The 15,233-nt window shown below is 42.1% G+C and overlaps 1 protein-coding gene across 7 annotated transcripts in view; it reads left to right on the forward strand.

The window, feature by feature from the left end:
- Window positions 1-15,233, forward strand: part of aatkb (apoptosis-associated tyrosine kinase b) — a 39,158-nt gene that overhangs the window by 12,107 nt on the left and 11,818 nt on the right. For 6 of the 7 annotated variants that reach the window (XM_017432614.3, XM_037980964.1, XM_037980965.1 and 3 more), the window contains exons 2-3: window positions 8,349-8,482; window positions 13,016-13,157. In XM_017432614.3, the coding sequence (XP_017288103.1) occupies window positions 8,349-8,482; window positions 13,016-13,157 (276 nt within the window). Of the gene's footprint in view, window positions 1-8,348; window positions 8,483-11,362; window positions 11,610-13,015; window positions 13,158-15,233 lie in introns of those variants that run through there. The other variant, XM_037980966.1, reaches the window with a different exon arrangement.

Here is a 15,233-nt window from a genome sequence, read left to right on the forward strand (position 1 = left end):
CAGGTCAGGTCAGGTCAAAGGTCCAAGTCCAGGTCCAGGTCCAGGTCCAGGTTAGGTCAAAGGTCCATGTCCAGGTCAGGTCAAAGGTCCAAGTCCAGGTCCAGGTCAGGTCAGGTCAAAGGTCCAGGTCCAGGTTAGGTCAAAGGTCAGGTCAAAGGTCCAGGTCCAGGTCCAGGTTAGGTCAAAGGTCAGGTGACTCAGGTTTAGTTGTTTGTTAAATATCTTTACTTTTATCTCTTGTGTTGTTGTTTTATCTTGAAGCACAACTTTAAGTTTAAGTTTTTTTTACTAAATTCTATAATTAAAAAGCTGTGAAGGATCTTCATCTTCATCACTTTGAATGATTTTGTTTTTTTCATTCATAAACTATTCTTATGTAATGATTAATATAAACCTCTTTTAGATGAAACTTTCTAGAGTTTCTGTCTTTAATAAATAAAACAGCAGTTATTAAATTTAAGTTTAAAATTCAACTCTTTAACTTCAAACTTTGAGCTTTATTAGACCATATTTTAATTGTGCACTAATAAGGATGAAGAGTGTGTGTTTAACGTGAAGTGTGTTATGTAATACAGTGAGATCCATCTGAGCGTGTGCAGAGAGCGCCGGCGGCGCCGCGGAGAGATTTGTTCTGATCCAGTGGCCTGTGAAGATTCCTCCACACACAAACAGGAGGAGAAAACCAAATCTGGGAGTGAGGGGTGAAGACTGAGAACATGGAGACATGAGTAAAACCCACTGCACCATCTGATATGTGATGGTTTGTATTTTCTGCTTCATTAAGTCTCGGCGTCTGAGAGGATTCATGCAGATAAAACCTGAACCAGCTGCAGGTTTACGCTCGGCTCTGTCAGCGCCGTTCAGGTGAACCGGAAGATGTTTCCCCTCTGTAGTTTTATCTCTAATGGTATCTTCATGTGCCCTCCTAACAGCTCCGCATCTACATCAAGTCTTGTTGTGTTTTCACGCTTTGTTGGTCCTAGCGAGGCTCTCTGCTCTCCACAGACCCACAATCCCCTGCGTCTGAGCTGATAAATGCCTGGCTTTTCTCTGCAAACTGCATGATATTCTCTAGTTGACATCCTGACAATTACTCTGTTCACTGAAGCTGCTCACTGAATACTTAAAGATCGGAAGAAGTGCTTACATAAGATTCCTCCTGCTGTGAAGAAAACTGAAGAAGAATACGCAGAGATTTGAAAGACTATCTATCCTAATGTTCTGGAGAATCTTAAGTTCTATCACACGCATTGTTTGCACATAATTCTTCTGATTTAGATCTATGGGCTGCTCATTTTGGGAAAAGAGTTGAAGATTTCAGGGCTGCAGTGCATGTGGAGGCAGATTTATGCATCTTCAGGCCAAAAGTGTTAAATACAAACTCAGCAGAAATATATTTAAAAAAATCCTTATCCTCAGGAGCAAATTTATACTACCCTAATTCCAAAGAAGTTGTGACATTTAAAATGTAAATTAAGATAAAATCCAATCATTTGCAAATCTCATAAACTTATATTTTATTCACAGTGGAACATAGTAAACATGCCAGATGTTTTAACTACAAAACTGAACCACATTTAGGAAAGAAATCAGGTAATTCTGAATTTAATGGCAGCAACTCGTCTCTTTAAAGATGTTCCAGATGTTCTCCTCTGTGCAGCATCTCCATCAGTCTGTAAACATCTGGACCTGAGGTTGTCTGTTCAGCAGTCCTGGATGGGAGGCACTAATGCACCCCCATACCATCAGAGAGGCAGGCTGACCTCAGAACAGTTCTCCTCTTTGGTCCAGAGGAGACATATCTGTTCTCTGCCTGATAGAGCTTTAAGCAGCACGGTGAACTGTGTTTACAGAACCAGAACCAGCCGTGACCTTTGACCTCAGAGGTTTCTACAGATTCTTCAGATCTGTTGATGATGGAGATTCAGAGTCTTTGATTCAGGAAGTTTATTGTGAAAGTGTTCCTCTGTTGTCAGACACTTCCTGTCAGCTGGTGACCCTCTGCCCATCTTCAGCCTCTAAAAGCTCGTCTTATCCTCAGTCCTCTTCCTGACCTGCTGATATTTAACCTCATCTGTTACTAAATGCTCCTCCAGATGTTTCTGACTTTAAAGGGATGTGTTGCTGCCATAACATTCTATATTACCTTATTTTTTTTAGCTAGAAATGGTATGATTTCTTAGTTTAAACATTTTAAATGTTTACTACGTTCCACTGTGAGTAAAATATGGGTTTATCAAATCATTGTATTTTGTTTTGTTTACATTTTACACTTTGTCAGAAGTTGGGTTGTATTTACGTCCAGTGGTGCAGCTCCTCTGGACATCAATTGTTTGTCTTCTGAACTGAATCTTCTCTCCAAGCTGCCTGTTTCTCCTCACTGTGGAAAAACAACACGCCTCGTGTCCATCAGAATAAAAGCACAGATGCAGTAAAATCCCAGCATGCCGTGGGGCAGCGCTGCATTGTGATGGAGAGAGAAGATGAGAGCAACATTCATGTTTGTTGTGATGGAAGGTCAGAGGGAGGTATCACACTGCTGCTGCTCTCCATGTTGTGACCTTTAACAGATCACAGACGTATATAACGCCCACTGTGGGGTCACACACACACACACACACACACCCTCACACACACACACACACACACCCTCACACACACACACACACACACACCCTCACACACACACACACACACACTGAATCACACACGTCTCACAGCAGAGCAGCTGAAAACTTTCCTGTGTTTCTGCTGAAGACAACATGGCCGCTCGGCGGTTCTGAATCACACCTCCTGGTGTGATGTGGTTTCTGAGCGTGGGCGGCTGCTTACGATGCAGGGAAGGCCCGACTCCCACGTGAATCACTAATCCTCTGCCTCGCTCCGGCTGACTCTGAAGCAGCTCGGACACAGACCAGGAGCCTTTCTTCTGTTTTACAGATAATATCAACATGCAAACATCTCTGTGAGAGCTCAACCTGACTGGGTGAAGTGGAGTGAAGCCCTCAGGAATAAATCTGCTTTAAAACAAAAGAATAAATAAGCTTCTTGTTATTTAGCAGCTGAGGTATGACTCATGCTGATAAAAACTTCAGGTTCTGAAAGTTGGAACTCCTTAATTGTTTCTAAAAAGAAAAAAAAACCCTCAAACTTGCAGGTCTGATTTTCTCCTCCTTGTGGTTCTGGTTCTGAGTGTGTGGGAAGTATCGGAGACAAGTGGTCCTTTTTCTTGGCACAGCCTCGGCGAACATCAGGAGGGCATCTGAATGAGCCTGAACAGGGATGGTGGGGGACGGCGTTGCCATGGAGACCAGCTGATTTTTATGTGTGTCATTTCTTGAGTCAGGCACCAGAGCAGCTGTTCTTGAACATTTGGTCGTGTTGATTGTTGATGACGAGGAGAACGTCAGGAGGTTGTTGTTGTTTTCTGTCTGTGTGCAGAAATGTGACCTCCTCAGCTCCTCCTGTCTCCTGTCTCCATCGTCTTCTCTGTTTCTCTCGTTCTTGTCTTCAGAGCGATACGTTGTTGTCCTCCATCTCTTCCAGCGAGTGATGGAAGTTTGGTGACAGGATCCGAGGAATGGGGGGATCATTTCTCCTCCCACTGCTGCTGTTTTTGATATGTTCTCTGTGAGAGGAGTAGCTTTGTCTCTGACACAGATGATCGATCCGTTCTTCATCCTCTGATCCAGTTTACAACCTGAGGTCTTTCCTTTTATATAGAAATTCACTTTGCATTCATGAGAGCTGAAAATGGAAATGTTTTGCTCAGAACCTCCTGAGTCCACTCACACAGGCACCAGTTAATCTCACTCTGTTGGCTCTTAAAGTAACAGTTCTGCTGTTTGTGTAAAGAGCTGTGCCCCTGATGCTGCAGATTGTAACATGATTAATAAAAAAGATGCAGACTTTTAAACCACATTTTCTCTTATCAGGGCAGAAAGACTCCAATGTCAGCGATGAAAACATGTAGGACTTTTGTTTTAGTTCCTCTTATTGATGGTAAACATGGTCTGCAAGGCCAGAACGGTATTTATTTATGATTTGATTGGACTTTGTATGAAACCAGTCTGTCCATCCGTCCGTCTCTCTGAGGGTTAATTAGCATCACTCTGGCAGCTGAAACAGTTCCCTTTAGGTCCAGAAACTTTCATCAACTTTCACATGATTCTGAATCTCTCCTTTGTCTCCAGAAGACATTCGAAGTGTCTGATTCTGAGGAAACGAGCAGAAAAACATCCTCTTTTCTCCCTGCTCAGGGACACATTACTCCACATGAATAATAACGGAGGCATTTATTTCCAGCCTTGTGTTTTCTGTACCAGGATGAAAAGGTTTGCTTGTTCTCAGGTTGATGTGTGAGGCGGAGCGTGACCTTTAGAAAAGATGCTGTGAGACAGTTTTGCCTCTCTTACAACATGCTTTTTGTCTCCTCGTCCTGGTTTCCATCATCTTATCTTATGTAGAGGTGTGCGAGTGAATGCCCACATCTTCATTTGTAACTTTATTTCAGATATTAAAGGAATATTTGAAGGCCTGGTGATGCTGATCGGGTTGAACTGTTTGTCCAGGCAGCGTGAAGATGGGTCAGGGTCTCCTTCCAGCCCCTCAGATAATAATTCAGATAATTCAGCTGTGTTGGTGATTTTCTCCTGCTCTGATGAAGGCGGAAGGATGTCAGCTGACCTGTGGACAGTCTCTGCTGGTCCACCTCAGTCAGATCTGAGCTGCAGGCTCAGGAGAAGGCAGAAAGCTTTAAAACGACGCTGAAGTAAACTTTTATTTGTTAGTAGAGATGTTTTTTTGAGTTCAGAACATCAATGATCAGCAGATAGAGATGAGAGTTTGGACTTCTGTTGAACTAAAATTTAAAAGCAGTGATTGATTTTTAGGCTGCAGATCCTGCAGGCTGTTTTTGTTCTGTTGAAGGTTTAAGGAGGTCTGGATGCTGCTGACAGTCACAGACATGCAGCACCTCACCAAGCTGCAGAAATATCCAGTTTTTCTTCCAGCTCGGACAGAAGTTTGTCAGATCTCTTCACTTCGGACTTGGAGCTGCTGCAGCAGAAAGCTGAGGAGCTTCTCCTGCAGAGGACTCATCTCCTGCAGCCTTCCTCAGACCCTCTCTTTCCACCTTTCATCTCCTTGTCCTCGCCCCTTCTTATCATTTCGTCACTGACTTGAATCAGCTTTCTGCCTCAGGAGGCTAAAAATGGCTGAGAGGGGTGTGGAGCTCTTAAAGCTTCTTCTGTGTGTGAAGAAACTTATTGAGGATCTCAGAAGGGACCAACAACCCTTAGCAGGACAGGGCTTCTTCCAGCTAATAAGAAGGAGAATCTTCTGTTTCATTTGAATTAACCGTCTGATGCACAGCAAGGAGAAAAAACACTAAAACTATTTGATTTTCTGTGTTTCGGCAATAAAATGTTGTCTTCATCTTCCCTCTCCTCTCCTCTCCTCTCCTCTCCTCTCCTGCAGAAGGAGACACTTTATCAATCTTTATTAATTTTGATACTTCAAACACTTGAAGTCTCATTGGAAACATAACTAAATTTTCTTTATTTGTAAAGATGGGATGTCTGCCTCGATGCACCCCACTATAAACTTTTCAGTTTATCTTTTAGGAAACTTTTCAAGGATTTGATATTTGTAATCACAAAAATAAAAATACATGTTAGTCTCCAGGTGTGACTCTGACTCAAAATAAGTGATTTAAAAAGCTTCATTCAGGAACTGGACGGGATTTAGACCTTTAATTTTAAAAAAATCCCCTTAAAATAAACTCTTCGTCTCGTTTTTCTGTCTTATCAGCGTTATCTGCAGGATTCATAGTCATGCAGAAACGGAAGCACCCTCCTGCAGAAATACATCACTTTGAAAGTCATGCAGACAATATTCAAGATAACTTGAGGAAAATTCATGCCTCTGCAAGGAGAAGATTTTCCATTTGTGCTTTTTCTCAAACTGAGCTGGTTCATAATGAAGCAAGGTGCGAATAACTGATGTGGTTTGGAAAGTAAAAAAAAGTCTGACTCAGGCAGGTGGATAAGATTTAATCCTTAGCAAACAGAATAACTGTAAGAAATTAAAATCATTAGCTGTTATAAGTTCACGTGTTTCTGCTGTGAAGGAAACTGAGACATTAACAGAATTTATACCTGTTTGTTTTTTTTTTTATTGGCCCGAGGATCAGAACGTGTTCCTCAGATATTATTACCTCAGCAGTCGCTCTCGCCCTCCTCTCCGGCTGTGTGGGAGATTTACATAAACCACAACATAGTAAGAATATGCTTCTGCTCTCCATAATTATCCCCCCGACAAACGAGCAATTAAATCTGAATGTTCTTGTGTAGCGTTTCTGCGCTCTGAATGCTTGTTGACCGATTTACCGAGGCTTCCTCCCACAGAGCAGCACATGGCCGTCAAACCCACTCAGAGCTTCAGCTTCTCACAGCTGGTTATTTAACAGTTAAATTTACATCCTGTTCTTCTTCTTATTATTTATTTTTGGACTTTTGTTCTTGCTACGCAGCGAGCCAGCCGGCCTCTTAGACAATAGTGTTCGCTCTCTCTCCAATTATATTAAGAGCCTGATGCTCACCAGAGCCAGTAGCACCAGCTTTCAGAGGATCAGCACAAACTGGCAGCAGTGTGTGTGAGTGTGTGTGTGTGTGAGTGTGTGTGTGTGAGTGTGAGTGTGTGTGTGTGTGAGGGGCACTGCTGTTGGCAGAATCAATCTGAGAGATTTACAGCTGAAGGAAAACCTGCTTTGCTATCTGTTTCCGTGGTAACCATTGTATTTCAGAAGTTGTTGCAGAATAAAAGAAAATTACAACAGCGGCTGCTTTGGAAGAAATAAATAAAGAAAAAAGCTTGGGAGGAATATTTTCTGTGTGGAGGGAAGTCGAAGCATCAACACTCTGCGACGCAGTGAGACAGAAAACAAGATGTCGCTCAGAGAAATTTAATTAACTCATTTGGATTCAAATTAAATCTGATTCACATCTTTTACTGTTACTTAGACAAACAAGTTTGTTGTTTTGCTCCAATAACAACAACTTTTGCTGCATTTAAGATCCAGAGCAGGAAGGAAATAAAGTTTCCTGTTGCTGTTTGAAAAGTTCTTCTCTGAATCTTTTTGTTGCATCTCATGTTTGTTTCCACTTCTCCTCATCGTCTCTGCAGAGCCCTCATGCTTCCCTCATATTTCCCCTCATATTTCCCTCAAATTTCCTTCCTTCACATTTCCCTCATATTTCCCTCATATTTCCCTCATATTTCCCTCATGTCTTCAGTTTAGTCTGATTTATTCAGTCAGAACTGTCAAAAAAAAAATAAGAAAAAGAAGAGAATGTACCTGAAGGAACAACAATAGACAAGAACATGATAAAATGTGGCTGTTTTAAAAAGATATTCTTCATTTTCAAGATGTTTTTATAACTGAGAAATAAAGATGCATATATAAATAAATGATGTAACCTCTATAATTACATTTATTTTTTATGTTTACTAATGTTGCAGTTTTGTCAAAACTTTCAAAAAACTCAGGTTTCAGGAGGATCTGGTTCAATAACAGCAAACAGAAATAACTTCCAAAATAAAGATAAAGAAGTGAGTTTAAAAACAGAAAGGTTTCATTTAAAGTCATAAAACATTTCCTGTTCTAACATCTAAATAATTTGTAAATAAATCCTGACTTTCTTTGACTGAAATAAACACATTTATCATTATTTTATACCAAATCTAAGGTATTCTAATAAAACTTAATCTTGTTTTAAGTATTTTATGAAAATACTTTCATCAGCAGAAAGAAATAAAGAAACAAAAATGACCTTTTTCATGACTTTTTAACTGCAGTAATGTCAGTTTTAATGAAAGGACAACATTTAAACAGTAAAGACCCTAAAATGTCAGAATGATTGGATAAAAAACACATCTTTACATATTTTAGTGGAAGTAAAGGTCTGGAGTTTCTGGGACGCTGCAGAGAAGCAGAGACACATAAAAAAACCCTCCTTCGTTACGTCCTATAGCTCATTGTACAGGAATTTATTTGTAAATCATATTTTTAGTGCTGCTCTGTAGTGTCATTTATAAAAGTTTAATATAAAAACAGTCGCTGCTCTGAGGTTTATTACACTTCACTGTTGTGAGTAAAAACTGCAGAAATATAAGATTTTAGATCATTTTATTTCCATCAGAAACATGAATCAAGGCCATGAATAAAACCTAAGATATAAAAGAAAGCAGTAAAATCAGAAAGTTTTAGTTTTTATGCTTTAATCCTGTAATTTTTCCACCTCCCACATCTGATCTGAAACCTGACTGTGACTGTGTTTGTCCTGCAGATGGCGCTCCGCTGAGTGACATGTCCTTTTCCTCCTCCCTGGCTGTGGTGGCCATCTCCTTCTCGGGTCTCTTCACCTTCGTCTTCCTCATGCTGGCCTGCCTCTGCTGCAAGAAGGGCAAGATGGGCTTCAAGGTGATGAGCAGAGCCTCGGTTCGGTCAGATTCAAATCACAAACAGAGACGTGAGGCAGATTCAAACAGAAATGTTTCTTTATTCTGTTCGAGCATCACAGCAGCTCGTGCTTCTTTACTTTCTGAGGTTCCAGAAAAAAAAACCTCCTCAGCTCCTCATGCAGAGAAATGAATGAAAAACAAAGCAGGTTGAGTTTGTGGAGCAGCAGCTCTGCAGCAGGATTGAAATGGGTCAGAGGAAGGAGGAAACAGGAGCTTCAACACACCGGCTTCAGGAGGGTTTTTGTAAAGAAACACAAACGAGTTTGTCCTAAAATCCTGTGCAGCCTTGCATGCATTTTTAATATTAATGAAGCTGCTTTATTTACACTCAGACACTGGAGACAATTTCTTCTTCACTTTACGAAGCTTTATCACACGTTACTGAGCTGAAGGTCACAGGATGAACAGCTCCCAGCCGGGCTGCAGGGCCTCAGTGATCACAGATGGAAAGTCTGAGAAAAAGTACAAACAAAGTACTTGTCACGTACAGGTTGCCTGCCTTGCTCAAGGTGTGGGGAAGTTTGTGCCTCACAGAGATGCAGTCAGATGCACTCCTGGTTGTGTTGTACTTTGAAGCACATGAAATAACTGTGCTGCCTTATTTTTACACTATTATCTGTTCAGGTGGACAACAGAAGAACTGGTTCATTAGGTGATGTGTGTGTTATTGATTTATTTTTGTGTGTTCAGGATCAAAAGTCTCCACAGGCTAAACACACAAGTGATGCACGAGTCCCAAGCACGGTTTGGACAAATTTTTATCCACAGGAACATTTACGAAGGGTAACAGACACAACATGCAGGATTCAACACGAAATCATTTAACTTGTTCACGGATTTATTTGGACAGCATAAACTGCATTTATTTGTCATTTCAAGTGTTTCAGCTTCAGAAAAGTCAGATTTACTTACAATAACACTCTAGTTTGATAAACTATATTTTAATATTATTGTTAAGACATTAGCTCAGAGTTTTAAAATGTTTGAGGAAAACAGAAGATCAGAAGAAAAGATCTTAGCAAGAATTTAAAAATGTGACAAAATTCTTACTGCTCCATCTACGGTCCAACCCTCGCCTTTGGTCATGAGAAATGGAACCAGATCCTGGACTGAAGCGTCTGAAATCAGCTTCCTCCAGAAAGAGGCAGGGCTCCTCCTTAGGGGGGTTTGGGGAATCTGCTGCTCCTCGTCAGATGGAGTCGACTGAGGGGGGGTTCAGACGTTAGGATGCTTCCTGGTTGTCTCCCTCGGGAGGAGACTCCGGGGCAGATCCAGAACTTTCTGAAGGGATTATATATCCTCTTTGGTCTGGGAGCACCTTGGGAGGAGGAGCTGGAGAACAGGGGGTCTGGGTTCCTTCTTGGACCGTGGATGGATGGATGGATGGATGGATGGATGGATGGATGGATGGATGGAGAACAATTAAACACTGAAGTAAAGTCAGTGAACAACGTTCTGCAGATGGACTCGTTCAGAACCGCTGACTGTTGTTTGAAAGAACATTTCTGACACAATCTGCTGATATTAGACATCAGTTTGCAGGAAAAAGGAAACAGATTCACTGATCTGATCATAAACTTTCTCCTTGGGCTGCAGAAACTCATCAAACACCAGAATAAAGGCAGAAATATTTCATTAGAAGGGATGTTTCATGTGGAAGAAAGACGTTCTGAAGTGGAACCAGCGTAGAACCGGCCTGGTTGGAAAACGCTGAACAAGGTTTTATCTTTGAAGCCGGTGGATGGTTCCACACATCTGGCTGAAGATGTTCTTCACGTTTGATGTTCATCTTGTCTGTTTTGTGTCTTTATCCGGAGGGACCACTCGGCTGAAACCTGTCAGGGTGTGTTTAGTGAGGGGGGAGGAGGGGGGAGGAAGGACTCACCCATGAGCCCGCCGTGCATCCGGCCTCGGGGCTCCATCTGGATCCAGACACGGCCTCTCCCAGAGAGGGGGGAGGAGAACTTTAAGAGAGGAAGATGATGTTAGAACAGAGAGAAGGAGAAGAAGAATTAATGCCACAACAAGGAGCCTAAATGTGCATTTTGCATTATTTTTTTAGTTCATGCACAAAAAGAAAACCCATAATCTGCTGTATTTATACATCATAGTGTACATAAAGTAGTAAGTCCTGCAGGGCTCCTTTCTTCCTTAATTACACACTCAGACTTTCCTGAATCATAAACTGAAGTGTAAAAGCAGCACTTAATTCAGCTCTTTTTATATTTAATCACAGTAGTTCAACTCTTTAACTCCTTTAAAGTTCAATTAAACCCTCATTTTTAAAACCCTTATGTCTGAGCAAACATACTGCAAGAAGATTTATAACGGTAGATTACCAGAGCGTGCACACTTCTGCTTTGCATTTCTTAATAAAAAATAAACAAATTTGAGTATTTTTCTTAATAATGTTCCTTTTTTACCTTCATGAAGAGAGAAGCCATCGGAGTTCAAACTAGTCAGTTTTTATGAATATTTGAAGGATTTTTTGCGGCTCTGATGAATTTGTTTTGCTTCGTTGTGACACTTTTTCTAAAGTTGTGCGTTTAACCTTTAAGGAATTTAAAACAAAAAGTTTCTCAAGTTGAGGAAAGTCCAAGTGAAAAGGTCAAAGGTCAGACGGTTTTTCTGGGAGGGGGTGACTGTCCTGCAGATGTTCTTCAGAGAGGGTGAAAACTGGTGATGTCAGACATGTAGTATGTGAATCCCTCCTCCTCTTCCTCCTCCTCCTCCTCCTCCTCCAGCTCCTATATTTTCTCACATTTTTAAAGGCCCCAACCCCCCCCACCAGATGACCAGAGGTCCTCTCCGGCTTGTGAACTGGGTGACTCTGTGCTCCTCCTCCCTCCTTTCTCCTCGTTTTTCCTCCCCCTCCATCCCGCCTTCCCCGTCAGTCTCAGGGACAGTCTGTGGTCAGCTGCAGAGCCTCTTCTTCCTCACAACATGCAGATACTCTTCCTCCTGCTGCCCTCCTCTCATCACCGCGGGGATGAGTGTGTGTGTGTGTGTGTGTTGGAAACCCAGAGAAAGGCTGAAACAAAAAGCTTCAGGTGTTCATCATCTTCATCACCTTCATCTGTGGGAAGGTAAGCTCCCAGGAGAGACTTTAGGTTTAAAGAAGAAAAGTTAAATAAACTTTCCTGTTTTTACAAAGTGCATTTTTCTTCTTTGATGTTTGTTGAATTCACAAAGATTTCTAAGATCTGATCACTTTTACTTTTTCACTTCATTTTAAATATTTTAGCAAAGAAGAAACCTGTTTAAAAATATCATTTTACATTCAGAAAAAAGTGACATTTCATTTCTTTTATGTGAGATAAATTTAAATATTATTTTTCTTTTTTCGTGCAGAAATATTCCGACAGCGGAAGGTTTTTTTTGCCGTCAGTAAATGTGTGTGACAGTGTGTGAGACGCTGCAGAGAGTGAAACCACATGTTGACCGGGGGGCGGGGTGGGGGGGCGAGCAGGACTGTGTGAAGATCCAGCTCCGAGGCGGAGGGAGGGGTGCGCGGCGTGCACGAGTCCTGGGGGTCAGGAGGAAGTGGGAGATGGAGGTGTTTATGTGTGGGCGGCTCACAGAGGGGTCACATTTTTCCAGTGATGGGTCCCCCCCCAACCCACCCCCATCTGAGGGACTTTTATTCTGACATCCGGCCTGATGCAGCCAGCTCCCCCCTCCTCTTCATCCTCTTCATCCTCGGAGTTGTTTCACAACAGAAAATAAATCTTTCAGAAGAATTCAGACAATAAATGTTTTCGTCAGTAAGGTCAGTTCTTTATTGATCATTTCCAAGCAGCTCCTCCCACTAATCTTCACTGATCTCTTTGTTTTTTGCCTGTAGATTATAAAAGCTGAAGCAGATTTTTGGACCTTTTTTATCAGAGCTGCGAGCCGGACACCTTACTGTAAAAAACTCTTATTGTGAAAACACATTTGATCATTCTGCTGTTTGAATGAAGTTAAAAAATGCATTTTTTTGTTAAAATAATTAAAAACCTGCATGTTTCCAAACATTGTCTGAGCTCAGATCTGATCAGTTTTATCTGTGAAATGAAGGATTGAGTTACGTGTAATCTTGGAGCTAATAATCTCTGGATTTACAGCAGCCTGTGTGTGTGTGTGTGTGTGTGTGTGTTAGAGACTCTCAGACAGTCACACAAACAACCCAGAAACATTAAACTGGGCCAACACAGCCTGCTGAGGTTTATCTCAGCTCCACTTCAGTTGTTGGGCCAAAAGAAGCAGCAACTTTCTTTTTACTCTTTCTGCTATAAAAAACTAACTCTTGTTGCTCACAACTGATCTGATGTGGGTTTTTTGGACATGCAGGGTCCTCCAAGGGTCCTAAACCTTTAAGAATTTAGAGAATATTTATCTCTGATTTAAGAAAAATAACAGAAAAGATATTGAATTTCATTTGCTCAATCAGGAAACCCTTTTATCTTAAATGAATCTCAGAAGTCTCATCGTTTCCCTTTGTGTGTTTCAGGAATTCAAGAATGTGGACGGGGACGAGTACCATGCAGACATGTCCACGCTGGCGTCTCCGGCCTCCCAGGGCAGCCCGGACGTGTACATCCTGCCGCTCACCGAGGTGTCGCTGCCGACCACCAAGCAGCCGGCCCGGTCAGGTGAGTCCCTGCAGCTCTGAACCGTTACTAACTGGACTCCAGGTTCTGGTTCTTTGGCCCTAAAACAAGGCAGGTTATTGTGTGAAAGGTTAAAGATGGAGAGGGTAAAGACACATCCTTCCTTTAATTTGTCCTGTAAAATACTTAGATATTTACAGCTTCTTGCTGGTGAAAGGGATCCACTGGGAGATGAAGAATATCCAGTCATCTTATCTTTATCAGTGTCTCGTGATTTACGGCTTTTGTCCTTCACGAATGCAAATCCTGCTGTAGCTTTGTGAAAACAGGCCAGATCCTTCCACACGCAAGAACATTTCAAGGGTGTGAGAGCAACAGAAGAGTGTGTCCCTGGAGGGAGCACCACCCTGATGCTGGTCAGCTGGGCCTCCACCTATCCCACAATCCCTCACTGCAGAATGAACTCTTTAACTTTCTCCCACAAACATCTGCAAGTTGCATAATAGCGTCCAAGCAGGCATCCTACGCTGCTGTTTGCTGGAATGCGAGGCATGTGAGAGCACAAAACCCCAGTAAGAAGATTCCTCCTTCACTCCTCCTGAATGAGTCCAACAAAGTGTCTCATTGTTTTTTTACAGCCTGATAAACTTTTGACTCGAGGCTCTGCTGGAATCATCCAAACATGAGCGACATAAAAAATAAAATGATGGTAAAACACGACGACGGTTTTAGTTGCTGAAGCTTTAAAATGTAAAATGAGTCCAGTGGAAGTTTTAGTCCTGAAACAGATCTTTTTCCCACATGTTTTTTGGATAAGAAACAGCGTTTTATCAAGCGAGCTGACACTTTAACACATGTTTTGTCCTCGGTGAACGATAGAAACCATATGGTTGTCCCCTCGGGGATTCATGAGTGCTCCTTCAGGACCGCCTCGCCCTCTGACTTCATCCTCGTTTCTTCAGAGCAGCTGAGGGAAGAAATGGATACGCTGCTCAGTTCTGTTCACACATTGTCTCCATTAACCAGTTTCCCTAGATTTTCTGCTTTTTCCTGCAGCCTCTCTGCCTGATGTTTAAGGTTTCTGCACATTTTAAGATGCTTTTATGAAGTTATTGAGTTGCAAACCAAACTTGGCATTTAGCAGCAGAGTGCACGAGAAGATAAAAGCTAAAAGGAACATTGATGCAGCTAATGTAAGGGACTGAAGCGCCCTGAGAGGACAGGTTCAGGCAGTGTTCCCGCTCTTTCAGAGGGTGGAGCTCCTAATGAGACACCAGTGCTTCCAGAGTTCTGGTCCAGATTTTTGGAGCCGCCCAGATGCAGCTGTTATGTGCTGCAGAGGAGCTGTGAGACCAGACACAAAAGCAGGTCCAGTTCTTGTGTTCACAAAGCAGATTCATCCTTCAAACACGTCGATGAATCAATATTATTTCTAATTGGGTTCCTCAAGATAAACAAGCAAATATCACACTGACTTTTAATGATTTTCCAAGGACAGATGGGCCGCGGCGCAGTGGGATGATGGGAAATCCATTTGGCTCTGAGTGGCTCTGAATGCATCTTATCTTGTTCAGCCATTAGACCTGATGGCTTCTTCATGTCAGCAGCAAACAGCTTAGAGAGGTGCAGACAGGGCTGTTAGATGGAATTTCACTTTGGATACATGTCGGATCTGTAAAAAGAGCTCAGAACCATCAGGAGAATCAGGACTGTTTCTCCACCCCCCACCAGATGTTTCTTCCACTTGAGGCAGAGAATTTGGTCTAATCTACCACTGATCTGTGTTTTGTTGCCATTAAAGGGAAAGAAAAAGGTGGAAAATGCAGGTGTCACTTGTAAATGATGTAAGAACAACTACATAAGCTGCCTGATTAAAGGGTTAAAGTTACGTCCGTACTGCAGGCCTTAATGCTCAGTTCCAGTTTTTTGCTGTGATCTGATTTTTTGAAGTGACCCACATGCACAGAAGAAGACATGACGTCACACAGCTCAGTTACGATACGACCTCTGCAGTTTCACTTAGCATCCTAAATGCTAATTAAGTCCCAAACCTCGCTGTCTTTCCATGGACTAGCTCCATTAACGGGGTTTGATCTTCCCGCCCGTTCTGGTGCAGAA

Source organism: Kryptolebias marmoratus, linkage group LG17 (assembly GCF_001649575.2).
Source record: "Kryptolebias marmoratus isolate JLee-2015 linkage group LG17, ASM164957v2, whole genome shotgun sequence".
NCBI classification, from domain to species: domain Eukaryota; kingdom Metazoa; phylum Chordata; class Actinopteri; order Cyprinodontiformes; family Rivulidae; genus Kryptolebias; species Kryptolebias marmoratus.